The 23,790-nt window shown below is 64.5% G+C and overlaps 3 protein-coding genes across 15 annotated transcripts in view; 2 read left to right on the top strand and 1 right to left on the bottom strand.

The window, feature by feature from the left end:
- The window catches only part of ASPSCR1 (ASPSCR1 tether for SLC2A4, UBX domain containing), a 24,881-nt gene extending 11,119 nt beyond the window's left edge, over positions 1–13,762 (top strand). The window contains 11 exon segments of the mRNA XM_034640249.1: positions 568–674; positions 962–1,358; positions 7,445–7,584; positions 7,801–7,882; positions 8,243–8,309; positions 9,045–9,107; positions 9,654–9,706; positions 12,981–13,032; positions 13,264–13,333; positions 13,411–13,586; positions 13,665–13,762. Coding sequence (XP_034496140.1) covers positions 568–674; positions 962–1,358; positions 7,445–7,584; positions 7,801–7,882; positions 8,243–8,309; positions 9,045–9,107; positions 9,654–9,706; positions 12,981–13,032; positions 13,264–13,333; positions 13,411–13,586; positions 13,665–13,678 — 1,221 coding nt within the window. The 3' untranslated portion in view covers positions 13,679–13,762.
- A 1,099-nt stretch (positions 13,763–14,861) lies between these two features.
- CENPX (centromere protein X) lies at positions 14,862–18,597 on the bottom strand. Of its 3 annotated transcripts, none has more exons than XM_034640248.1 (5): positions 18,487–18,597; positions 16,014–16,065; positions 15,775–15,828; positions 15,457–15,530; positions 14,862–15,360 (listed from the first exon to the last, which is right to left on the bottom strand). In XM_034640248.1, the coding sequence occupies exons 1-5, from the start codon at positions 18,514–18,516 to the stop codon at positions 15,346–15,348; spliced, it is 225 nt and encodes a 74-aa protein (XP_034496139.1). In that variant the 5' UTR covers positions 18,517–18,597; the 3' UTR covers positions 14,862–15,345. The 3 variants fall into 3 exon arrangements, with proteins under 3 accessions (XP_034496139.1, XP_034496138.1, XP_034496137.1); XM_034640247.1 differs by having other exon boundaries at positions 15,442–15,530; XM_034640246.1 differs by lacking the exon at positions 15,457–15,530.
- A 148-nt stretch (positions 18,598–18,745) lies between these two features.
- Positions 18,746–23,790, top strand: part of LRRC45 (leucine rich repeat containing 45) — a 7,993-nt gene continuing 2,948 nt past the window's right edge. For 4 of the 11 annotated variants that reach the window (XM_034640483.1, XM_034640484.1, XM_034640487.1 and 1 more), the window contains exons 1-10: positions 18,746–19,421; positions 19,941–20,002; positions 20,415–20,485; positions 20,767–20,945; positions 21,220–21,348; positions 22,345–22,457; positions 22,777–22,835; positions 23,125–23,202; positions 23,471–23,606; positions 23,682–23,759. In XM_034640483.1, the coding sequence (XP_034496374.1) occupies positions 19,202–19,421; positions 19,941–20,002; positions 20,415–20,485; positions 20,767–20,945; positions 21,220–21,348; positions 22,345–22,457; positions 22,777–22,835; positions 23,125–23,202; positions 23,471–23,606; positions 23,682–23,759 (1,125 nt within the window). In that variant the 5' untranslated portion in view covers positions 18,746–19,201. Of the gene's footprint in view, positions 20,003–20,414; positions 20,486–20,766; positions 20,946–21,219; positions 21,349–22,344; positions 22,458–22,776; positions 22,836–23,124; positions 23,203–23,470; positions 23,607–23,681; positions 23,760–23,790 lie in introns of all 11 variants that reach the window. The other 7 variants (XM_034640493.1, XM_034640491.1, XM_034640485.1 and 4 more) reach the window with 7 other exon arrangements.

Here is a 23,790-nt window from a genome sequence, read left to right on the forward strand (position 1 = left end):
GCCCGCCCCTGACGGGGACCCTCCTGGCGCTGGATCCCCTATCTCACAGGGGCTTTTTGTTTTGACCCTGGCCAAGTGCCCTTCCCTGGCCCTGGGTGGCCACTGTCCCCAAGGGGCCCTGGTGTGGACAGGACCTGCCCACCTATTTATCCCTGCTCGAGGTTCCCCGACGCAGGGCTGTGAGGGGCAGGGGTCCCAGGGCTGTTGGTGGGGGGGACCTGGTGGGACACCTCTTCCTTCAGAGGAGACAGACGCTGGGCCTGAGGCACCTGGGCCTGGATCGAGGCCATCGTGGTCAGGTCAGCCTACAGAGGTGGTCAGCGGGCCAGATGTGGCTAACTCGGTCGTGAGCCGTGCCTGCCCAGGCCGTGGGTGGGGTGGGGTGGGGGAGGTGGCCGCAGACCAGCCAACAAATGCTCGGGTGCAGGTCGGGTGCGGGAGGCAGGACCTGAGCCTGTTAGGAGCTGGTGTCCCCACGGGGGCCAGTGGTGACCATGCTCAGGCCGAGGGAGCCAGCGTGAGGTGCCCTTGTCCGGGGCGGCCGGGTGGGGGAATGCTGTCCATGAGGGGTCAGCCGTGTGTCCTGTTCCCTCCTCACAGGTGGCTGGCAGAGCCTCCTTGCAGGCCACGACGCTCAAGTCCCTAGGCCTCACTGGGGGCAGCGCCATCATCAGGTGGGGGAGCCTCGGGCTCATGTTGCATGGGGAAACGGGGTCTGAAGGGAAACAGAGAAGAGTGACAGAGGAAATGTGCCCCACCGTGGCTCTCTCCCCTCGATCTGGGGCCCTAGCCTGCCCAGGGGCCTGTGCCACGGTGGCCAGCTGGTGGGGCAGGGGCTGGCAGCGCCTTTGGGGGGCTGCGGTTGGTGTGGTCGTTGCCAGAGGACCACGCATGGGGCCTTGAGACCCAGGCAGGGGGGCACTGTGTTGGGGTCACTCGCCTTCTGCGTCCGCACCCTCAGGTTTGCCATGAAGCCATGCAGCTCTGCTGGGGTCTCCCGGAGCAAAGCCCCAGGAAGCCCGACCGCCTCCCTGTCGGCCGACCAGGCCGCCGGCAGCCCTCTGCTTCCGCTGGACTCCGCAGGGCTCAGCCAGGGGGACGTGAGCCATCAGGATGAAGCCGGCATCTCAGGGGCCAGCCGTGTGGACGCTCAAGCCAAGCAGATCTCCAAGGAGCCTGCCCCCACCCCCTTTGTTCCTTTCTCAGGTGGGGGGCAGCGCCTGGGGGGCTCCTCCGGGTTGGCCAAGTCTCTGATGTCACCTTCAGCCAAATTGCCCAAGTCTTTCTCCAGCCCCGGAGGCCCCTCCAAGCCGAAGAAGTCGAAGCCTGGCCAGGAGCCCCGGCCAGAGCCAGAGCCGGTAAGGAGCGGGCTGGGTGTGGAGGTCCTTCCTCCTGAGCGCAGGTAGCCTGGGGATGTGGCAGGGTGGGTGGGTGCGTGTTCAGCTTCTCTGGGGAGTGATCGTTTTGTCTTAATTTCATTGAGGCATCGTTTTAGACGTAGAGTGCGATGGGTTTTGATGAACTCATGTGTCCCTGTGAGCACAGTCACAGCCAGGAGAGCCCACCTGTGTCTGCGGGCTCTGAGCGCCCCCGTCCCAGGCGGTGCCTCGGAGCTGTCGCCCTCCACCCTTGTGCCTGGGCCAGCTTGTTGACCAGCTTTTGACTCGAAGGTCGCTTTGGCATCGCTTGTCCCGTGCTGTCCATATTCCTGAGCCGAGGTCCCTGCATCTGGTTGGTGGTCTCCTGCGGCTAGCTAGTGGGCATGCAGGTCAGGCATGCAGCTGGTGAGGTTTTGGGTAGACTCCCCCCCCCAATCGCGCCATCCTTGCATTCCAGGGAGCAATCCGGTTTGGGTGACATACATCCTCTAACAGCCTCACTGTAAGTCGGAGTGAACATTTCAGTTGCGCGTTGTGCGTCTGTAGTTCACGAGGAAAGCAGCCTGTCTTGGTGCGGGGGTGCACCCACTTGCATCCCGTCTATCTCGGGTCCTTGCTTCCAGGTTGCGCGTCTGGGGAGGGTGGAGGGTCGGGGCACCTGCGGGGGCGGTGGGCGGGGAAGGCCCCGCCGTGGGACAGCCTGCGTGCTGTCAGAGGGGCGCATGGCTGGGACTTGCTCCCGCTCCCTTGCTGAGCCACCCTCGGGGTGTCCTTGCTGAGCGGATGGGGCAGGGGCTGGGGAAGGGGCGGGGGGCTGAGCCAGTCCCAAGCCTCATGACCGTCCGTCCTGGGGAGGTGGTGGTGGTGGTGTCCTGGCCCCCACACTGGTGTGTGGCCTGTGTCAGAAACTCAGCCGCAGTTCCCACTGTCCTGGCTTCTGTGACCTGGACCCAGAATCAGTGGCCAAAAGCAGGCCTGCATGTTGGGGTGAGCCCATCCTGGGGGTCTGACTCCATCCGGGCCTGCTCTTCCTGGGAATTCCTGTATTTGGAGCCTGGGGCCCAGGGCCAGGGCTGGCTGTCCCTTCTCCCACCCTGAAGGCACTGAGGACTCAGGGCATGTGGCTTGTGGGCCATTGCCTCCTGCTGGCCCAGGCAGGCCCTGGCTCTCTGGATCTCTTGGCAAGCTGCCGACAGCCCCATGGACATTTGGGGAGGGTCTGGGCTTGTGCCGTCCCGTAGGTGGTTGCTATCTGGGTATAGGATCCCAGTGCCTCCCCGGGCTCTGAACCTGGGGCCCCCGGGCAGGAGGGGTCCCAGGGAGGGGCCGCCTGGCCGCCAGCAGCGTGTGCCTTTGATCTGGGCGCCCCAGCAGCTGGTTGATTGTGGAGTGTCCCCCGCCCGCCTGCCTGCCTGCCTCGTGCCTCCTGTCACTAACAACCCCACACCCGGAGGGCTGGCCGGCCACATGGTGTCTGCTTTGTGTCCCTTTTCAGCCCTGGGGGGGGAGGGAAGAAAGGAACAAAAACGGAACTTTTGGGGAAACTTCAAAGGTACACTTTGGTAATCAAAAGGAGTTTCCAAGTTTTCCATTAATGTTTTGCCTGTGTGTGGTTTTGGATTTAAATAAAGAGTCAGAAAAGACAGGATAAAACATAGGCAGGTCCTCGGCTGAGAGCTGGGATGGTTTACAGACCCAGGCGGCTCTTGCCTTTGATGTCAAAACATTAATTATTAGAAGGTAGTTTTACTGGCCATCAGAGCCGGGTTCGGGGAGAGGCTGGGGCTGCCCGGCGGCCCCTGGCCTGTCCTTTGAAGTCCTTCCGCCGGCCCAGGAGGCCGCCCTGCAGCCCTGTGCACGGCTGGGCCGCAATCCCAGCAGGCACCACCACCCCCAGCCGGTATGGGGGTCTCTGATCAAAGGCCCCGATGCCCGGAGTGGGGCAGGTAGCTGACAGGAGTGCCCCCTGCCTGCCCCTCACCCTTGCAGGGCTTGGCCTCAGACACAGGCCTGGGACCTCCTTGGTGCTTCCATCTCAAGGCAGGTGTCAGCCTGGCCTCTGGCCATCCCTGCTCCCTGGTTTGCAGGCAGGTTTAGAGCACATGGGGCCAGGGCCTGGGGGTCAGAGCAGACTGTGAGCGGTGCCCCTTGCTGCCCTCCTCTCATCCTGGGGCAGCTCTCATAACATCCTTCCATGAGCATGCCCTGCTGTCCCCCATGTGTGGGCTCAGGGCACGCTTCAAACTGGCCCTTGTCATATGTGGTCCGTGTTTATGGCCACCCCCAGGCTCCAGCAGCCCAAGAGGCACAGCCGTGGCCTTGATCGGAATGCCACCAGATAGGTCGTGGCTCAGAAGGTGCTGGCTGAGTCACGTGGCAGGTGCCCTCCAGCTATCTCTGCCACGGCCGGATTTGGGGGAGACGTGGCCAGCCTGCACACCGTAGTGGAGAATGAGCACGCGGGGTGCCCTGGATGCCCAGAGCCGGCCAGGCAGGGCCAGGCGGCTTTGTGTCAGTGGGGCCTGGGGGGCTTTGTCTTCAGGCCCCCCGCCCTGATTGGACCCAAGGGCTCTCCGGGGCTGTTCCCACCACGTGGGTGTCCTCCCCTCTGTGGCTTGCTGACCTCATGCTGTGTGTCTCTCTGGGCTCCTCGGAGCAGCTGCCGGGCCTGTGAGTGAGGAGGCCCCGCGCCATACCTCACACTTGCTGATTTCAGTACTTTGCGGGGCTCACGTGTCTCGTCCACGCCGCGGGCGTGTGGGGGCCTCAGCTTCGCCCTGTGCTGGTGCTTAGCTCCCCTGTTCTCCCGTTTCCTCTGCTCGGTGTTCTCGGTAGTTTGCGGGGTAGTTCGGGGGACGGCCTGGCCTCGCCCTCTGGCTCAGCCCCGCGGAGGGCGGAGGGCGCCGGCCCTGTGAGTAAGTCGGGAGGTTTGGCCTGCAGCCCTCGCGTCCTGATTCATTTAAGCTCCAAGCCTCAAGGGGAAACGCTTCACATTCCCTCTGACCAAAGACCATTGTCAGAGGACAGTCTGGGCTGGGAGCGGGGGAGAAAAACAAGAGCCCTCACAGGAAAGCTGGAAAATCTTAGGTTGAGGTCACCCCCAAATCGTTTTTACATTTTTTTCTCTGTGTGTCATCACGTCCCGGAAAATTACTGTCAAGAAAATGAACCCTTAGCAGCGGTGAGGCCACTTCCGACAGGAGGGGACCCGGGTGCCCGCTGGATGCTTGGCCACTCGTGAGGCCGCTGCAGGCTGGTGTCGACCCAGCGCCTGGCCGGCCTTCCTGGCCCTCCACACCGGTGCCGGGCTTTGCCTTCGGCTGCACCGAGCCTGGTGTGGGGCCAAGGGCAGTCAAGACCCCACAGCCTCCTCTGCGGTTTCCCTCCCGTGTCCCATCCTGGCGAAACAGGGCACCCTCCGCCGGCCGGCCACAGCTGGTGCTCGGTGTCCTTGTCCCTATCTCTGAATGGGCTGTGTGTCTTCCAGCGTCTGTTCAGCCTTGAAGGGCCCGTCGTCACCCACAGAGGGTGCTCCTGCCCCTGTCATGTGCCCCCGGGGCTCCTGGCCAGTGTTGCCCACTTTGCAGACAGCGTTATGGCCGTTGACCTGTCCTGCTCACTCTCTGTCCACCTGTCCTCCGTTCCGCCATAGCTCTCCCTCACGGCTGCCGCCACGTGTGCTCTCTTCCCCTGCTGATGCTGTGCTCTCCATCCAGAAACTTCTCCCTAAACCCGCCTAGGGCTGGAGCTGTGTGTAGGGACTGCTGGGACCAGGAACGGCGGGAGAAGGAATGGCAGAGGAGGGCAGGTTGCTGGCAGAGCGTTGGGCGTGAGCAGGACCAGGGCTCAGCCTGGCGGCTGCCCGGCTCCAGCCTCCCCGGCTCCCTCCCCACCCCAGCCCCTCTTCTCTGCTGTGGAAATGCTCTCCTGGGGAAGGCCAAGTGGAGGTGTTTGAAGCTGCCTGCCTTCTTTCTCCGTCATTGGGCAGCAGGTGGTACTTCTAGCAGTCCAGCTGCGGACTGTGGTCTGTTCCTTTGGGACAGGGCCTGCCTCGGGCCAAGACATCAGGCGGTCTGACCCCGGGCTCTGCTGGTGGCTCTTTCCCAGCCCTCTGGTTCCTGCATGGGGCCCGGCTCTTGGCTTCTGTGTGACAGACAGGTTTCTGGAGCAGAGTGAGACGCAGGAGGAGAGAAGGAGTCAAAAGTAGATCCAAAACCCAGAAGGATTTTGTCTGTTCTGTTTTCTGACTGAGAGTCCATGGCCCCTGAGCAGCGTGGAGACGGTGGGTCCTGTGTCCCCTGTTGTGGAAATGACCTGGGGAGCAGGCCGTGGGCCTTGGGGTCATCGGCACTGCTGGCAGCCCGCAGCCCTCTGGCCACCCCAGCCGGGCCCTGGAAGTGCCCAGGAGGTCTGCGAAAACCCAGTGGGCAGCTTCGCCAGCCAGGTCTGAGCGCTCAGACTCCGTGCAGTGCCGTGGACTGCACGTCACCGGCTGGCTGGGTTCTCAGGGCGACTCGTGCGCCCGCGGCCGGGTCCTCCAAGGGAGAGACCGTGACGGGGTGGCCTTAGAGCCACGCGTTAGCCTGCAGGCTTTGTGCTTGAGTGCCCGGGGGCCTGGCACTCATGAACACGGCCGTTCCCAGTCAGGCGCATCCATGTCCTGCCCTCGCTCCCCCTAACACCCCGCCCCAGGCGCCCAGGCCAGCTCTTGGCCCTTCTGGAATGCAGGCGCCGTGGCTGTGGGGGGCAGCCTGGCGCCTGGCATCTTGTCATAAAAAGCTCTGGTGTAGACTGCCCGCAGTAGTGCAGGAGCCTTGTGGCTTCGAAGGGGCAGCCCCCAGGGGCCTCTGCCGGCCACCTACAGGCCCTGCTGCTGGAGCTTCAGCCAGCCCCTCGTGGCTGCTCTGCCCCCGTGCCTCCAGGTCCGAGGGGCTTCCTGATGAGAGCCCACCTCCCTTCACTGGGGGAGAGCTGCATTGTGAGGCCTGGTGCTGCTGGGAGCTCGCTGGACCGCAGGGATCTAAGCCCTGCCAGGGTGGGCGGTCCAGGCCTCGGGTGTGGCTGGGGAGTTAGCTCTGGAGACCCCAGCAGGTGTGTCGTCCCCAGGGCGGTGCGTCTGCCTGCAGAGCAGGACCGGCTGTGGGGATGGCTGTAGGAGGGCCCACTGGGAAAGGACGCTCCCCGAGCCTGCTAGGCCCGCAGCCTGGTACAGAGAGGAGGAGGTGGACGGTGGAGGGCAGAGGGGGGCCTCTTGGGCCAGAACTTGCATGTCTCGGTCAGGCCCAGCCCCACGGCAGCCTTGGTGCCAAGAGGTGTCCCATCCCCTTGGTCGCGCGACTCACACTGGCAATCCCCGCCCCCTGCCCCTGAGCCGCCCCTGAAGCGCCTTGGGCCAAGCAAGCCCTGCCTCTCAATTTCCTTCATCCTCGCTGCCAATTAGGAGCCATGCTGTCCCTTTCTGCATCCCTGGGGGATGGTCAGAGGGTGGACTGGGGACAGCCAGGCCGTGGGGCTAGTGGCTGGCAGGTTTCTGCCAAACCTCTAATTTGGGGGCTGTTGCTTCCCCTGCTGTCTTGGGGAGCCCCTGACGTGGCCTCAACCAGAGTGCTGCTCTCCGAGTTTGCTCTCTGTTTGGGGGAACCTGATAACAGGCAGCTTCCTAGGCCTCTTAAGTGGGAGACCCCCATGGAGACAGGAAGTGAGCACAGGAGCTGCTGGTGAAGGCTGGCCCTGCCAGGCTGTCCCTCAGCCCACTCCCCAAGCCCCCCAACAGCGAGGGTGCCCGGCTGGCCTGGCCTGGCTGTGCTGAGACCCCTGGGCCCCATGTCCTGCTGGGGAGTGAGGGTCTCTGTGTCTGTGTGGCTGAGCAGTATGCATGGAAGGAGGGTTTCCAGTCCTGGCTACCTGGCCCTGGCCATGGGCTGACTGGGGTGGCCAGTGAGGGTACTGGCTTGGCCTCGGGGGTCTGCGTGGCCTCTCCAGCTGTGAGGCCTGGGCGACCCAGCCCCCAGTCAGGAGCCTGGGCTCCGGGGGGCCTTTGTCAGCCGAGCCCTCTGCCCACCCAGCTGGTGGATCGGGACCCCGTAGTGTGCCACCCGGACCTGGAAGAGCTGCTTCAGGCCTGGCCTACAGAGCTGCCGGACGAGTTCTTCGAAGTGACCGTGGATGATGTGAGGAGACGTTTGGCCCAGCTCAGGAGTGAGCGGTGGGTGTGTCATCGGCGTCCCTGTCGGCATCTCCCTGCTCCCACGTCCTCAGTAGTGCATCTCGGGGTACCGGGGTTTAGGCAGGGTGCCCCCCGTCCCATCTGGCCCTGTGTGGGGGAGCAGCCCACAGATCCCAGGGTGGGTGTGTGGGGGCCCCCACTTGGGTTGGCCACGGAGACCGCAGACCTTCATGCCCCAACCCACTGCCCCTGCAGGAAGCGCCTGGAGGAAGCACCCTTAGTGACCAAGGCTTTCAGGGAGGCTCAGATGAGGGAGAAGCTGGAGCGCTACCCTAAGGTACGGAGACTCTGAGCATGGCTCCTGCAACGAACGCAGGCCTCGTCCCCGCGCCCCTGGCTGGGGTACCTGTGCTTCCCGCCAGGCCTGCGCAGCCATGGTTATCACCAGTGCGCCTGGTCTCACGACGGACACAGACGATGTGTTTTCACAAACGCGTACGGCGATACTTGACCAGCCCCCCGTGTCCAGCAGGGCAGGGAGCAGGCCAGGGATGGCCGTGGCCAGGTGGTGGCTGGCCCTCTGTCTGCCCCAGCATCTTCTGGCCTGGGTCGGGGAGCCCGGCCATCGTGGGCCTAGGGGTACGGTGGGACTGGGCTTTGGCCATTCGTGATGACACGTTGCCTCCTTGTGGCCCAGGTGGTCCTGAGGGTCCTGTTCCCCGACCGCTACATCCTGCAGGGTTTCTTCCACCCTAACGAGACAGGTAAACAGCCCCACCTGGGCCTCTGGAGTGGGGGGCTCTCTGAGCCCCTCCTGGCTTCTTTCTTCCAGACCACGGGACTGCGGCTGCCTGGCCTTTGGGGGTCACGGGTGTTTCTGGGTTGTTGCCGTCTCTGTGGGGCAGGCTGTGAGCTTGCAGAGCGTGTCGGCGGGGTGGGGCACAGGGCTGGGGAGCCCAGGTGCTGGGTGCCCCCAGGCATCCACCTGTTCAGGGCACAGGTGAGACGGAGGGGTACCCAGAGGATGGGTAGGCCTAGCACTCCCCCATCCCGGCCGCCCCCCCCACAGCAGGGGTCTCAGGCTTGTGGTGGCAGCCCAGAAGGAACGCGGCAGTGCCGTCAGTCCTGAATGAGGTCCTTCGTGATCTGTGCCCGAGACTGAGAGGGCCTCCCTAGGGCAGAGCTCAGGATTGGGTAGTGGGCAGGGTAAGAGGCAAAGGGAGGGACGCTCCTGCAGCAGGGTGGGGGCCTAGCCAGGCCGAGCATCCTGGAGGACTGTGGAAGGAACAAGCTTGGATTTCCGCCCCTGGGGCCTTGGTTTGGCCTGAGGGTGGGTGCGCTGTCCTGTACTACGGGGCGGCCCGGGCCTGTAGGGTAGCGGGGGTTTGTGCAAGGGTGGGCCCCAGCTTGTCCCATCCCAGAATGCGGCCAGCCCTGGAGTGGGTCTGGGGGGCTGCGCCGGTCCGCGGAGCTCTGCTTACCCGCCCCCGCTCCTGCAGTGGGGGATCTGCACGCCTTCGTGAGAAGCCACCTGGGGAACCCCGAGCTGCCCTTCTGCCTGTGTGAGTTCTCCTGGGCCTGCTGCACGCAGCCGGGCGGCGTCCGGGCGTCAGGGACCCCCACCCCTCCCAGCTGGGGCTTGAAGCTGGTTTCCCCCTAGAAACATTGTGGTGGGCAGGTCCCAACCGTGTGAGCCCCACTGGTGTCTGAGGACAAGTACACGGACCGCGGGAATTGGGAAGGGAGGTTGGCTTTTGCCCCACCTCGGCACCCCTGCACCCTCTGTCTGCAGCCTGGCTCCCCTCTCCCGGGCTCCCGGGACCTTCCGCCTCCAAGGGAGTCGGGCCCTGGGCTGCGCAGGGAACTGGGTGGGGCCCGGGCTCCCTGTGGGTTGGTCCGCCCCAGGCCCTAAGCCCCCTGCCAGGGTTTTTGTAGCAGCAGAGAGGTGGGCAGAGGGCTGTGAGCTGAGGGGGCTCTTTGGAAACACCCCAGCTGAGGCTGTGGGCCCTGGGGCTCCCCTTCCACCTCAGGCCTGTTTTCCCTGGGGATTGTGGGCAAGGGGTGGGGGGCAAGGTGCTTCCTGGCCCAGACAAGTTATCTCTTTGCAGTCATCACTCCTCCAAAAACCGTCCTGGATGACCCCACGCTGACCCTCTTTCAGGTACCGGGACTCTGGCGGGGTGCGGGGGGACGGGGGTGCAGGTGCAGCTGGCCTGGCACTGGAGGGCGAGCCTCAGTCGGAAGGATAATGATGCCTTGTAGCCGGGTGGCCCCGGGGGGCTGGGGGGCAGAGCACCTCTGAAGCTGATGCCGGGGCTTTCCAGCCTGCTCTGCTTTCTGCCCCAGTGGGGAGGGTCGTACCCGGCTGGTTGCCAGCCTTCCTGAGCCGGACGGCCCACAGGCCGCAAAGCGCCCTGCCTGGGGTCTGGGCTAGAGGGGCCCCCCGGAGGCCTCACCTGCAGGTGTCTGGCTGCCTGCAGGGCCCTGGGGTGGCGGCTGGAGGCTAGTTTGGCCCCAGGCTGCAGGGGCTGCTGCTCGGCCTGCTTCCCTCCCTCTGCCTTTTCCCCTGGACCCCGAGGCCTCTGCCGGGAATGCGTGCTGCGCCCCCCTACTAGCTGGTGTCTGCTTCTGCCCGACCCTCCCTATGGCTCCCAGAGCTTCTGAAGGTGAGGTGCGGAGCGTTGATGTGGTGCCCTGCCCTGCTGGGGCTGCCTTCCAGATCCAGGAGGAATGTCCTGTCCCTTTGCCCCTGGAAGGGTAGCCTGGGGCCTCCCCAGCCCTCTGGCCTAATGGTTTCCTCTTCAAAGTCTTCTCAGATATTTTAATTAGTACCAGAGGCTGGGCGTTGTTAACTGGCTGGCAGGCCCTGCAGAGGTCTGAGCGGGGTGAGGGGGTCTGCCTCCTGCCTGGGGCTGCCACCATTGTGGGGGACATGGGGCAAGACCCCGCAGAGGCTGGAAGTTCACCAAACAAAGGAGTCCGGGTGGGCGGGAGCAGGGCGCTGCCCCCCCCACCCTGCCACGAGCTACCCCTTCTCAGCCCCTGGGAGCCCCAGAGGCACTGGGCCTCTTCCTCCATCCTGCCCTGCCTCCTTCCCTCCCTTCCTCACTGGCCAGCCTGTTGATAAACATTGAATTTAGGAGATGCTTTGGGATGGAGGGGGACCAGTGCCCAGCCCCCCCCCATTAGGAGCCCTGGGGTGCTGCCTGTTCTCCTGCCCGACCGGCCTGATTCCTGGTGACACTCTGCCCCTTGCTACCAGCAGCTGTCTCCTTTCATCTGTCAGCTCTGCCTGGAGCTGCGGGGGCCTCCGTGCGGGGTGGCGTCCCCGCCCGCCCACGATCAGAGAGCTGGCAGGGCTCGGGGAAGGAAGCCTTCCTCCCTGTGTGGGTGAGCAGGCGTGGGCGCGGAAGCCGCCGGCTTTCATGTCCCTGGCAGGGCTGTGCTCTGGCTGCTGGCTGCCCGGGAGGCTGCCGGGGGGCCAGTCCTGAGCTCCAGAGAGTGACAGCTTGGGGTAGGTGTGAGGGACGGCAGCCCAGCTGCCCCTTTTGGCCACTGGACCGGGAAAGGGAGTGCTGGGGACGGTGGGGCTGCGGACAAGGGTGTGGAGGGAGGTGGGGGTGCAGTTGGTGGGCACAGGCACCCCCAGTGCCTGTCAGGTCCGCTTCCTTCATTGCTGGTGCTGTCCTGAGCCCCAGGGACACCCCTGCCCTCGGCCTCACGAAGGGTCCAGGGGTCAGCCAGAGCAGGTCCTAAAGATGGCCACAATCTGCATAGATCTTCTCGGCCTGAACAGAAGGGTAGAGTCTCTTTCCTGGAGGTTACGGTGGCCTGCTGTGCTGCCACTCCCCCCTTGTTCGGGTGGAATCTCGAAGATGCCAGCAAGCGAGTGGGGTAGTTCTGGTGGGAGGCTGGGGTCCAGAGGAGGTGCCCCAAGGGCCCCGTAGGACTCCTGGCTGGTGAGAGGGGTCCTTCGAGGCTTGAAGCCCTGCAGCCCCCAGGCTGCCCTGCCAGGTGGAACATTCTGGTACTCAGAGCGACCATGGTGCCCGGAGGGTCAGCCAACCTGGGGCTCCCGGGGAGAGTCGGGCACTGTGCTCCCTGTGCCCCTTCCTGCTCCCTGGTGTCTGGTGCCTTGGGGGCCCTGGTGCAGGCAGTGCCTCTGAATGAGGCTTTGATCCCAGGTGTGGGGATGGGGTGTGGGGTTTTCAGATCTGCCCTGTTCCCGGCCTTGGTCTCCGTGCTCCTGGGCTTGGCCTTTGAAGCTTCTTCCAAGAGAGCGGAGCGGAAGGGCTCACCTGGTGGCTGCCCCTTCCATTGAGGGCAGAGGACGGGGACACTCTGGCCAGCTTTAGGGCTTGCGGCCATGGTCCCCCTCAGGTGCAGAGGCGGGAGGGGTAGACTCTGGGGCCCCTGCCTGCAGCCTTGATTCTGCAGTCCAGTTTAGCCCCCTGTTGGGGGGCCCTCCAGGGCACATGAGGACCCATCCTTGACCCACACCTGAGCAGGAACCCTGCCTCCCCCACCCCCGCCAGGGAAGGAGACTCTGGAGAGGCAGTTCCTGGCCTCGTGGGGTGGGGGGCGGGGTCCCCGGTGCAGCACTGCCACCAGCCTCCTCCTGGTCCTCCTCCGTCGTCTTCCTGTGGGCGGGGCTTCATACCGCCTGGCCCTGGCTCTTCCCTACCACGTCACTACCCGGAGCGCAGTCAGGGAACTCCAGTGTGGGCTCTCGGGGTCTTGGGTAGCGAGCTCTCGAGATCGCTGACCTGGGTAGCACCTCCCTGCCCAGGACTCTCAAAGCCCCGTGGCTCCAGGAGCCGCCCCACTCCCCACGCCTGGGCCTAGGCAGCCAAGGGACCCTGAGCCTGCAGGCAGACCCTCGCTCTCTGTTCTTTGATCCGGGCTGCCCGTTCTTCCTCTCTGTACCTCCCCGGCCCCCCTCCCCACGTTCTCTGTGCCCACCTTCATCTCTGACCTGTCGGCCTCTCGCAGTCTCTGCTGAGGGTGGGGGCTTGCAGGCCTGGCTCCCCCAGGAGCCGAGCAGGCTGGAGAAGAGGTCATTAGAAGCCAGCGTGCACACAGTACAGGAGCTTCCTGTTTATCTGGTGCTTGGGGCTGGCTCCTGGAGGGTCCCCTGTGGTCTCCCAGCCGCCCTGGCTTGCACTGGGGTTGGTGCCAGAGGGCGGACTGGTAGAGCTGGGCTGGGGGCAGCTCATGGGGGCACTGGGCAGCAGACGGCACTTGCTGAAGGGACCTGGCTGGGGCTGTGACCCTCGTCCGCGGAGCCCTGCTCCCGGTGAGTGCCCCTAGCTTCACGTGCGGTCCACAAAGGCCACCCCAAAAGTGGAGTGCAGTGCCCCTGTCCATCCCATATGTCCTCTGCCCATCCATGGTGCCCGCCTGGTGCCCTGAGCTGCCTCCTGTTCTCCCTATAGGCAAATCTCTTCCCTGCAGCCCTTGTGCACTTTGGAGCGGAGGAACCAACAGGTGGGTGGGGGCTCTTCTCTTTGCCCACCATGGCTGGCTGGCCCTGGGCCATGTCCTGGCTCATCATATACCCCAGAATAGGGGAGCTGCTTCCAGTCTGGGGGGAGATCTCTGCCCGATAACCTAGTGCCAGGACAGCCACCTGCCAGGACCCCATCCCCTCTCAGAGCAGAGCAACAGTGGGCGGGGGGGCCCCCACCATGGCCTGAGGGTGGGCTCGGTGTCTCACAGGCCTCTTCCTGGAGCCTCGGCTGCTGGAACATACGGTCTCCCCGTCTGCAGCTGACGTGCTGGTGGCCAGGTGAGTGCCGGCAGTGGGGAAGGAGAGCCCCTGCCAGCGTGCATCAGCCATCCTGGACCCCGGCCTTCTGTCCACAGGTGCATGTCCAGAGCTGCTGGAACCCCACCCCCAATGCTAGCCCCTGACCCTGCACCCCTTGAGGTGGAGCCAACGGCCGAGGCTGAGGCAGTGGGGCCCCCTGAACCCAGCACCGGCACGGCCCCGCCGGTCAGGAGGGATCTGGGCAAGGTGCCCAAGTGGCTGAAGCTGCCAGGTACCGTAGCAGGGCACAGCAGAGGGAGGGGGCTGCTGACCCAGGGACCCTGAGGTCATCCTGGTGTTTGCATTGCAGCCAGCAAGAGGTGAGTGCCACCAGCCTGGATGTGCCCTGTCTGCCAGCCACAGGACCCCTCTCCACCCTGAGTGGGAATAAAGGTGTGAGCTGCTCGAGATGCTCCTGTCGTCCTTTCTCCAGAAAGGGGTCCGGCTGTCCCCTGGGCCCATTGATCCTGCAGCTGGTCTGGACCTGGGGGGTGCTGCTTACTGGGATCTTGCGCTTATGAACAAAGGCACAGGTGTCCTCCCTGAGGACACTTAATTGACACCACAAATTACCTCTCCTGTGAGGACCCAAGTGTGAGAAAGGCTCCAGGCATTAGTGCCCGGCTGTGTGCAGGCAGGGCTGCCCTAGCCCAGGGCACCAGGACCGGAAGGACTGGGAGGACACCTGGGGAGAGCAGGCGCAGGCTGGTGCCCCCGCACTCCCCGATCTGACCCACTTCTCAGTGGCTGTGGGGCACAGGTTCTTGCCAGCCTTCCCTTCAGGTCTAATCACTTCCACATGCTCCCAGCACTTTGAAGCCCCGAGACTCCCCAAGGAGAGGGGTAGGAGAGGAGAGTTGGGGGGCCAGAGTGGGAAGGGGTGCAGGAAGGAGCCAGTGGGGCTAAATCCGGGAGGGCAGTCTTGCCCCCCAGCCGTGCCCTGCTCAGGTGTGGGCGAGGCTGCCCCAGAGGTCCTCCAAGGTCCCCCCCAATCCCCATTTGGTCAGTGGGGCGGCTGTTGTCCCTCCCCAGGGGACATTCTGCAGCTCTGTGTGCCCTGACTGCAGAGTCACTGGGCAGGTGTCAGAGCTAAAGCAAGGTGGGTGCTGCAGGGTGGAGAGGGTGAGGCTGGGGGGGCAGTGAGGCCATCCAAGAGCATCCATACCACCCGACCAAGCTCCTGACAGGTCCCGTGCAGCTCTAGGGGCCCGCCAGCCGGTCTCCACCAGCAGGCTCTGCCCACAGCGACATTCCCGGGCCAGTGGCGGCCGCACAGCCATGGATCCCATGGCAGGAGCATCGTCCGTGCTCCCAGTGAGCGGCCACATGTGCGAGGGCTCAGGTTTCACTGGCCCTCACTGTGGCCCTCGGCAGGGTGCTCACACATGCGGTCTGGTGTTGGCCCTGCTCCGAGCTGCGCTTCCCTTCGGCAGCGTGGACGGGGGCAGGCCAGGAGGCTTTGAGGCAACTTGACTTTGGGTGATTAATGGCGACGGGGAGGCGTGCCTGAGAGGCGGCTTTGATTTATTGACGTTGCCTCTTGAGAACAAATTTATAGCTCAGGGAAGCATCTTCTGACGGGGTATCAAATGGTTAAAAGGTTGCGGGGAGCTTTGATGTCGGGGTGTCAGGCCTGTGTGCAGCTTTGCTTATCTGTAGACGGCACAGGCCACCTGCTCGGGCGGGCGGGCGGGCCCCCGCGGCTTCTCAGCACCTGCTTCCCCAGGACCCTGCACTTCTCTCAACACCAGTGGGTGTGAGGGGAAGGCACCTGCCCCCCCCCGCGGCCCTCCCACCTGCTGTGTCCAGATGGTCAGCAGCAGGACAGAGAGGGACACCAGGAGGAGTGGGGCCTTTGTCAGAACCTCGCTGGGTCTTGGGGGCTGGAGAAGTCTCAGCAGCTCCTTGCTTGTCTGAAGCCAGAGGCCACAGAAGTGCGGGCGTGGGGCTTGGCCTTGGCTTGGACAGGGGCCCCAGTAGGGGTGGAGGCCCTAGAAGTCCAGGAGCTGTGGGGGAGAGCAGCACTCAGAACCCGTGGGCGCCAGCCCTGCTCCCGGGAGGGCAGGACACAGGATGGGGCCGCCTACCAGCTGAGGCAGCACCTTCTCCAGCTGGTCCACGTCCACGAGAGCCAGGTCCTCTGCCTGGGCCTGCCGGACGCTGCGGACGGCCGTTTCTGCCACCACGTAGGAGGACAGTGAGGTTGGAGAGGCCGGGGGGGGGGGGCTTGGGCTGCCTCTCCCACCCCCGTGCTGGCTGGCAGCTCAGAAGACCGAGCCAGTGGACACAGAGCTTAAGGGCTGGTGGGAAGATGGGTAAGAGGTGGGGGGGGGTCCCCCCGGTGGGAAAACACAAGGGGGACAGAGTCATGACCAGCTCGGTGGGACACCGGAGGACACTGCTGGGGCCCTTTGGCTCACCCACAACGAAGATGGTCAGCAGCTCCGCCATGAGCCACAGCGCGTCCCCGCTGACTGCAAGGGGGAGGGGAGCGAGTTACAGAACGCGCGCTCTGGGCCGCCCCCGCTGCTCTCCTCACTCCTTCTGACCTGACGACTCCTCACGCAGGTGGCCCCCTGCCCTCCCCGAGGCCTCGGCCCCCCCAGAGCGGCAGTTCGGGTCCCGGTGCCTGGCAGCCCCCCAGCTGGTGCCTGCGAACCTTTGGTCTTGCTGTCCGTGAAGTGCAGCCGCAGCAGCTTGCTCACCAGGTCCTGGGGGGCAGAGGGACGGGTCAGGGGCCCCGCACCGCACCCTGCCTGCCACAGACCCCCTGGGTGCCGAGTTCCGCATGCTGGCGAGCCCCTCTCCCAGGCTGGGGGACTGGGCAGTGAGGAGCCCCCGATGCCTCCAGGAGGATCACGAGTCAGACACGCGGTGGACAGGCGGAAGCGGCCCCGGTGCCCACCCGCTGCTCTCTGGGCTCCAGTCCCCACGGGATCCAGGGCGGTCTTGCACTCCCGTCCCCGGGGCTGAGGCTCTCTCCTCGAGTGGGCCCCTTGGCAGGTGTGTCCACACCGCCAACACTGCCTAGCTTGTGCCAGACCCTGGTCGAGGCGCCAGGTCAGCTCCCTCTAAGGGCCCTCCCTGGAGTCGGCCACGAGCAGGGCCTGGGATGGCCACCGTGGGAAGCCCAGAGCTGGGCTGAGGCTGGGCTGCTGTGGCGACGGGCGGTCAGGGTGAACGTGGGAGGAGGGAAGGCAGAGTCTTAGCATGTCTATGGAGCCTCCCGACGGACAAGGGGTGGTCGGACAAGGGGTGGTCCAAGCCGAGATGCCTCAAGGTGGGGGCTTGAGCCCCTAAAGGACAGCATCGCTCTGCAGAGCTGGGGGGCTGTGGGGGAAAGATGGATTCCAGGGGCCAGGAGCTCAGCTTGGAACACGCTGAGTGAGGGACAGGCATGAGGCACTTGAGCCAAGCAGCTGGGTAGGTGGCTGGAGCTGAGAGAAGAGCCTTCCAGAAGGTCGAAGGATGAGGAGGATTTGGGGGGTGGACCAAGGGAGGTTAGAGAGCAGGGTCCAGCCAGAAGAGGCTGTGAATGAGGAGCCAGCAGGGAGGCAGGAGGAGGGCAGCAGGAGCCCAGAAATGGGGTGTCACACAGGGAAGGTGAGCTGCGGACTGGCCACGCCTCCAGCTGTAGCCGCGGGAGGTTTCGCTGCCTCACCTAGTGCAGCTCGGCAAAGCCCAGGAGCAGAGTAGAGGGGCAGGGGAGGGAGTGGGTGCCATGGGGCCCTGGCTCAGGAGGGTACGAACGTGCCCCTGGTGGCTCCAGACGCAGCCTCGCCCTCCCGGCGTTGACCGTGAGAGCTTGGCGCCACCTGCTGGTCCTTCTTGCTGCTTATGAGAAGCTGCTGGGAGAGGCGGGGAAGGCTGCTGCCCCACCTGCTCCTGGACCCCGGGGAGCGCGACAAGAGCAGGGCGGCTGCGCCCGGGCTGCCGAGACTAAAGGAGTCAGCACCAGCTGTGTATGGTGGTGGTTCCCTAAACAGACAAGTGACTCAAACTTGAGGAGGACAGGACCTGGGACACATTCAGCCTTTGCCCCACTGCGTGCAGGCCCTACGGCTCCCCTGTCCCTCTCACCGTCACCTGGGGCAGCCCTGCTTAAGGGTAATGATAACCCCAGCTCTGGCCAGAGCCCTTGGGGTGAGGACTCCAGGTGTGCTGGTTGCTGCTTCTCTCTCCAGCAAATATAATGGGGGGGAGGGGGGTTTCATGACCACCACTCTGCCAAGTCACCCTAGCCTGTGATTAACCGCTTCCGGGCCAGGGCCGAGCCACCCTGCTGGGTGACAAAGGAGAAGAGGGGGCTGAAGGAGAAGGGGAGCCACAGAGAACCCCCGCCCTGCCTCTCTGTAAGGCAGTAACTCCTACCGGGCGGGTGGAGCAAGGCCCATGGGCCTTCCTGGCGCACCGGCCTGACACAGAGGGCTCAGGGCCTCCCAAGCTTCGCACACAGCCACAAAGTGAGACTCAGAAGCCACTCCCAGCCTGCTGGCGTGGAAGCCGGAGGGCCTCCATGCCCTCCCAGGCACCCAGAACCGCACGCACCAGGGCAGAGCAAACGGTGAGGCTCCGGAGGGGAACCGCCTGAGGTTAACCCTAGCTCTGCCTCGTTTTCTCCACGGGCAAGTGAGAATAGTACTAGTACCCACATTCTAACCGGGTTAATCTATGTCAAGGGCATGCAGATGTGCCTGCCTGGTGTCCAGCAGGACACGGGCGCAGTACCCCCCCGCCCCCGCCCCCAGACCAGCAGGGCCAGTTCCAGCCCTGCTCGGGTGGGACGCGAGCACAGGGCCCCCAGAGAGGCAACAGGCCAAAGGGAAGCTTGACAACCTGCAGGCATGTGGACCTCTCCGCGCCACCTAGTTGAGATCCTGTCCTGCGGGGTCCCGGGGCGCGCGGAGGACCGGGCCGTTAGGGCGGTGGGGGGTCCCGGGCTCCTGTCGGAGCGCGCCCCCCCGCCCGGTTTCTGCACACCCCTCCCTCTTGCGGCAAACCCGGCTGCCTGCTCGACCTCCAGCGACTCGGGTGCAGGACCCCACCCGCGGAGGGCCGAGGGCGCGGTTCTGGGAACGTGAATCAAGTGTGGGGCCCGCCCGCCCGCGCGCCCGCCCTGCCTGCCCTCTCACTTTCCGGAAGCCGCCACCAGTTCCTTCCATGACAGCCGCCCCGGCGCGCGCCCTCCAGAGCTCCGGGAGGTCCCCAGCCAGTCCGGCCTGAGCGCGCCCTCCGGAGCCCCGCCCCCGCCCCTCCAACCAATCAGCCCGGAGCGCGCCTTCCGAAGCCCCGCCCCGCCTCTCCCCGTGGGCCCGCAGTGCGTGCCCGCCCCTTCGTCCCTATTGGTCCGCGGGGAGCAAAGACTCCTGGGAGTTGCAGTTTATGCCCGCCCTTCCCGACGCGCCCTGCTCTTCCTGGATACTGAGGCCTCGCGGCGTCCGCCCGGCCCCGCGGCTGGAGAGTGAGGGTCCGAAGCGCGCGGGCTGGGGGCTTGGGGTCCCGCCCCGCTGCGGGAGGGCCAGTCTGCGAGGAGCCCTCATCCCCGTCGGCTGGTCGACGCCCCCTTCCCCGGGTCCCTGCCGGAGCGGTCCCCTGCCCACCTCCCTCGCCCTCATGGGGTCTCCCTCCTGGAGAACCAACTCGGTTTGTCCCTCGTTGCTCGGCTGCTGAGGACTTAGGAGTCTTTGTGCTCCACCCTGAGCTGCCCGGCGCCGTAGGCCCCCACGGGAGAGGCCCTGCCCTATTGCCCTTAGGGAGAGGAGCCGGGTAGCCTGAGCGAGCACTCGGCTTCCCTCCGCCTGCCAGCCCCAGCTGGCTCATGGTGAAGCCCGTCTCTGGGAGCGTGCCATGGAGGAGTTTCGGCACTCCTACAGGCGGCTGTGCAAGGAAAGTGGGGCTGAGCCCCAGGAAACTGTCCTGCAGCAACTGCAGGAGCTGCCGCGGGGCCGGCTGGACCTGGCCACCCAGAGCCTGACTGTGGACACCTGCAGGGCCTTGGGCAAGCTGCTGCAGAAGGAGGCACTGCTGACGGAGCTCATCCTGAGTGACTGCATGCTGAGCGAGGAAGGTGGGCACTGGAGCGCTGGCAGGGGCAAGGGCAGCCCTTGCAACTTCAGAGTTGGTGTTGGGGTCAAGTCCTTCGCCTGCGGGCAGCCTGGCCTTGCTCTGTTTGCCCTGGTTTGCTGCACATGGTCCTCGTTCCTTGGCAGCCCTGGCAGAGAGCTCTTCCATCCCACCGGACCTCATCTTTGTGGGGTTCCCGTTCTGTACTGCATGTGGTTCAAGGAAGCAGCAGCAGCGTCCCTGGCAGCGGAGGGCGACTGCTCCTCGTGACAGAGACCCTTCCCTTCCCCTGCCTTAGGAGAGACCCAGTATGCTGGTGAGCATATGAGGTCAGCAGCTTGGCTTTGTGCCTAACAGACGTTTGAAACCTGGCAGTGATCAGGGCAACTCATTCCTGGCCTGAATCCTGACGGTTGGGAGCTGCTGGGACAGTCATCTGTCCCCTATGTCTGGGGAGCTGCTCCAAACTGGAGCCCGCAGGGAGGAGCTCAAGGGCCCAGAGTGATGCCCTACCCCCTTACAGGGGCCACACTGCTGCTCCAGGGGCTGTGTACCAACACCGTTGTGCGGTTTCTGGATCTAAAGGTGAGCAGGTCTGCACTCAGGGGCGCACTACTTGAGACAGGGCGGGGGGCGGAGGGCGGTTTGAGTGTCCCGGCAGCGAGAAGATCTGGATGGTGGGCAGAGACAGTGTCTGTAAGTACTCTCAGCACACACGGCTCCACACCGATTTCTGATGGTCCTGATGGGGGTGGGTGGGTGGAGAATGGAGGTCAGGAATGTGATTTCCAGAGTGTTCCCATGAACAAACATGAGCCTGCACCGGGAGGCCCACTGTGGTCAGGGAAAGCAATATCCGAAAGGAGCTGTGCCTGCCGAGAGCAGGCCACCTGGCCTCATCCGCTGCCTGACCAGGGCCCTGCGGGGTGTGGACGTGGCATTTGGAACCCAGCCTGTATCGATGGGGAATTGAGCAGCCTGTCCCTTCCTGACCTAGGGCAACAACCTTCAGGCTGCCGGCGCTGAGGCTCTGGGACAACTGCTCCGACAGAACAAGTCCATTCAGAGGTGAAGCGTCCTGGCTCCTGCTCTCTCCGCCGGCCCCCAGCATCCCTCCCACCCCCACGAATGGTTCAGGGTTGGCTCAGAGGGCACATTCTGCAGCCTGGGAGCGTGGTCTCCTGGTCGGTTCTCGGTGTCTCCCATCCATTGGTAGGGAATTGGCCAGTACAAGTTACCACGTGGCCCCAGCCTTTCTGCCAGAGACCCCGAAGGCTGCACCTCTCCTCTGACCCCTATGACAACAGGGTGCTCCTTGGAGCCACACCTCACGTCCACCTTCCGTGCAGTCTCACCCTGGAGTGGAACAACCTGGGCCCGTGGGAAGATGCGTTTGCTGCCTTCTGCGGGGCGCTGGCGAGCAATGGTGCTCTCCAGCAGCTCGACCTCCGCAACAACCAGATCAGCCACAAGGGCGCAGAGGAGCTGGCCTTGGCCCTGACACGCAACACCCACCTCCAGCAGCTGGGTGAGGCCTCCCCACACTGGCCTTCTCCTCTAGGTCTGCGGTCTGGGGCTCTATCCCCCTGCTCCCTTAGCCTTCCTGCTGCTGCTTGCCCTCCTGCCACTGTTGTCCTCTTCCAGAAGCAAGGGGGTGGGAAGGTGTTGTAGGGAGGGCTCGGTGAGCGGGGCTCCTGCTCTGTTGGGGATCACAGGGAGTACCCTTCCCCAAAGAAACCATCCCGGGCTGGGCCAGCCCTGTCCAGGCACATTCCATCTGGTGACAACAGGTTTCTTTCCAGACCTGCGGTGGAATAGTGTCGGCCTCCTGGGGGGCCGGGCCCTGGTGAACTGTCTCCCCCGCAACAGAACCCTGTGGAGACTGGAGCTGGCAGGAAATAACGTCCCAGGCGACATCCTCAGAGCTGTGGGTATGGGCACTCGGGGCCGCTGATGGCGTGCGCTGTTTGGAGCTGGGCACAAAGTGGATTCCCTCTGATGGGGCCAGCCTCCGCAGGAGGGGCGGCTCAGGGCTCAGACAGGGCTGTGCACAGGCATTGTGAGGTGGCCTGAATCAGAAAGGGGAAGGAGAGGGAGAAGGTGTCGAGGGAGGGATATGGTGGCGGTGAGCTTGCGGAGATCTGCCCTCTCCTGCTCTGAGCCCTCCTCAGTGTGCGCACTCACTTCTCAGGCCCGTGAGGTGGGGGATCACCTCTTGCACAGAGGAAGAAGCGGAGACACTCTGGCTTGGGGCCTTGCCCCGAGGGCCATGCTTATGCCTTGGTGGCCCAGTCACAGCTGGAAAGGGGCTTCTTGGCATGTGCCCCAGCACCCCAGAGTTTGTGGGTGTGGGGCACCTCGGCTCCATGGTCCCCTCCCATCAGTGACCCTGGCAACTCAGCCCCAGCCAAGCTCAGTGGAACACTGTGCCACTCCCCGTGGCTACTTGTCTTACCAGTAGCGCCAGCCACCCAGGGGCCACCGCCTCCTGCCGGGACTGCCCCGCCTGTGTCGTCATCCCTAACTTCTCCTACTGCCCCAACTTTTGGCTGGCTCCTCTCCAATGCTGTCTGAATCTCTCCCTAACACAGGAGTTGAGCATGACGTTCATTTCTTAAAAGTCATACAGTGGACTCTGACCTTTGGGCCAGAGGATAACATCCGTCTCTGGCAGCTGAGTGTCTCTCCCCTGCCTCTCCCCATGTGCGTGCCCCCTGCACAGGTGACTTCTGGGCTGCTGGCCCCACCGTTCCCGCCATCCCTACCCCTACTAAAGCCCTTCTCCTCCTAGTGCACTCTGATTTACAGGGTGAGACTGCCGACACAGTGTGGATTCTCCGATGACTAGCTTCTGGGCCGGGCTAACTATTGGCCACTCCGACGGGCTGGGCAGGCCCCTTGGTGGATAATGGGGCTCTTTCCCATAGAGCAAGCCATGGACCACAACCAGGAGCGGCAGACCACTTCCCGAGAGAACCGGGCCCGTACCCACGTGCTCAGCAAGGAGGTACAGCACCTCCAGGAAGAGAAATCCAGGCAGGTGGGGACAGCACTGCCTCTGACCCAGAGCCTCACTCCAGCTGCATGGACACAGGGCCCGCCTTGGTCCCCATGCCCTGGCTGTCTTCCCTTCCCCTGGACCCTAGAGCTTCTCTGGGTGGCCAACGCTCAGGCCCCAGGGGCAGCCTTTTGGCCTGAGCTCCTCTTGCCGGGTGGATGGGCAGGTGGGCCTCCCTGTGCGGGAGCCCCATCCCCCTCTTGAATGAAGCGAACGCTTCTCTATTCTGCTGCTTCGGCGGGCATCCGCTCTCCTTCCTGCTCTGGGCCCTGACCGGGCCTCTGACTGGCTCTGTCCCCAGTTTCTGGACTTGATGGAGACGATTGATAAGCAGCGAAAAGAGATGGCCAGGAGCAGCAGGTGAGCGCAGCCCCAGGGCCAGGGGCTACAGCCCAGTTGGGGTGCCTGAGGTTTGGGTCCTGGCTCTGGCCTCGTGGGGTGACTGACCCTGGGCCTCGTCACCTGCCCGTCGATGAGGTGGTAGCACGTGCTTGCCGAGGACGCTGGCTGGTTAGGGGCAGCGCCGAGAGCTTCCCTGGCCACACCTGGAACGTTGTAGCAGCAGGGGGAGCAGCAGCTGCTACCAGAGCCACGTGGACCTGGAGCGCTCTGAGATTTGGGGTTCTCAGACCTTCCTTCCTGCTTATAGGGCATCGGCAGCATGCGTGGGGCAGCTTCAGGAAGCCCTGAATGAGAGACACTCCATCATCAATGCCCTTAAGGCCAAGTAAGCGGGGCAGAGGGTGGGAGAGTGGTGGAGGGGTGGCTTCGGAACATTTTAGAGATGTGCCCGTGGGCAGAAAAGAGTGATACAGACAAGAACCCCCGTCCCCAGTGTATAAAGTAGAGGTGGGACACAGCTGGGTCGGTAACCCCAGAAGGCTTCTTGGAGGAGGTGAGCTCTAGCTGAGGTGACCAGTGGTTGGCAAGAATGAGAACAGCAGTGCCTTTGCAAGACTCAAGGGGAAGCTGGGATGGCTTTTCCTTCCTTACAGGCTGCAGATGGCCGAGGCCGCGCTGGCCCTGTCAGAGCAAAAGGCCCAGGGCCTGGGGGAGCTCTTGGCTACGGCAGAGCAGGAGCAGCGAAGCTTGGCGCAGAGGCAGGCAAAGGAGCACCGGCTAGAGCAGCAGGTGGGCAGGCGGGCAGGGGGGCAGACGGTGCTTGGCGGGGTGACCAGTGGTGCCCACGCCCTGTCACACCCTCAGGAGGCTGCAGAGCGGGAGTCTAAGCTCCTCCGAGACCTATCTGCTGCCAACGAGAAGCACCTGCTTCTGCGAAACCAGGTAGGGGGTGGGGGCGGGGTCCCCGGGCCGG

This window comes from Ailuropoda melanoleuca, chromosome 13 (genome assembly GCF_002007445.2).
Source record: "Ailuropoda melanoleuca isolate Jingjing chromosome 13, ASM200744v2, whole genome shotgun sequence".
Taxonomy (NCBI): Eukaryota; Metazoa; Chordata; class Mammalia; order Carnivora; family Ursidae; genus Ailuropoda; species Ailuropoda melanoleuca.

Bases quoted from the DNA above. Each gene is read 5' to 3' on its own strand.
- CENPX (XM_034640246.1), bottom strand. From the start codon at position 18,516: ATGGAAGGAACTGGTGGCGGCTTCCGGAAA. The intron at 16,066-18,486 runs GTGAGAGGGCAG...TCTGCCCCCCAG, and splicing joins CTGGTGGCGGCTTCCGGAAA to GACCTGGTGAGCAAGCTGCT. The intron at 15,829-16,013 runs GTTCGCAGGCAC...TCCCCCTTGCAG, and splicing joins CACGGACAGCAAGACCAAAG to TCAGCGGGGACGCGCTGTGG.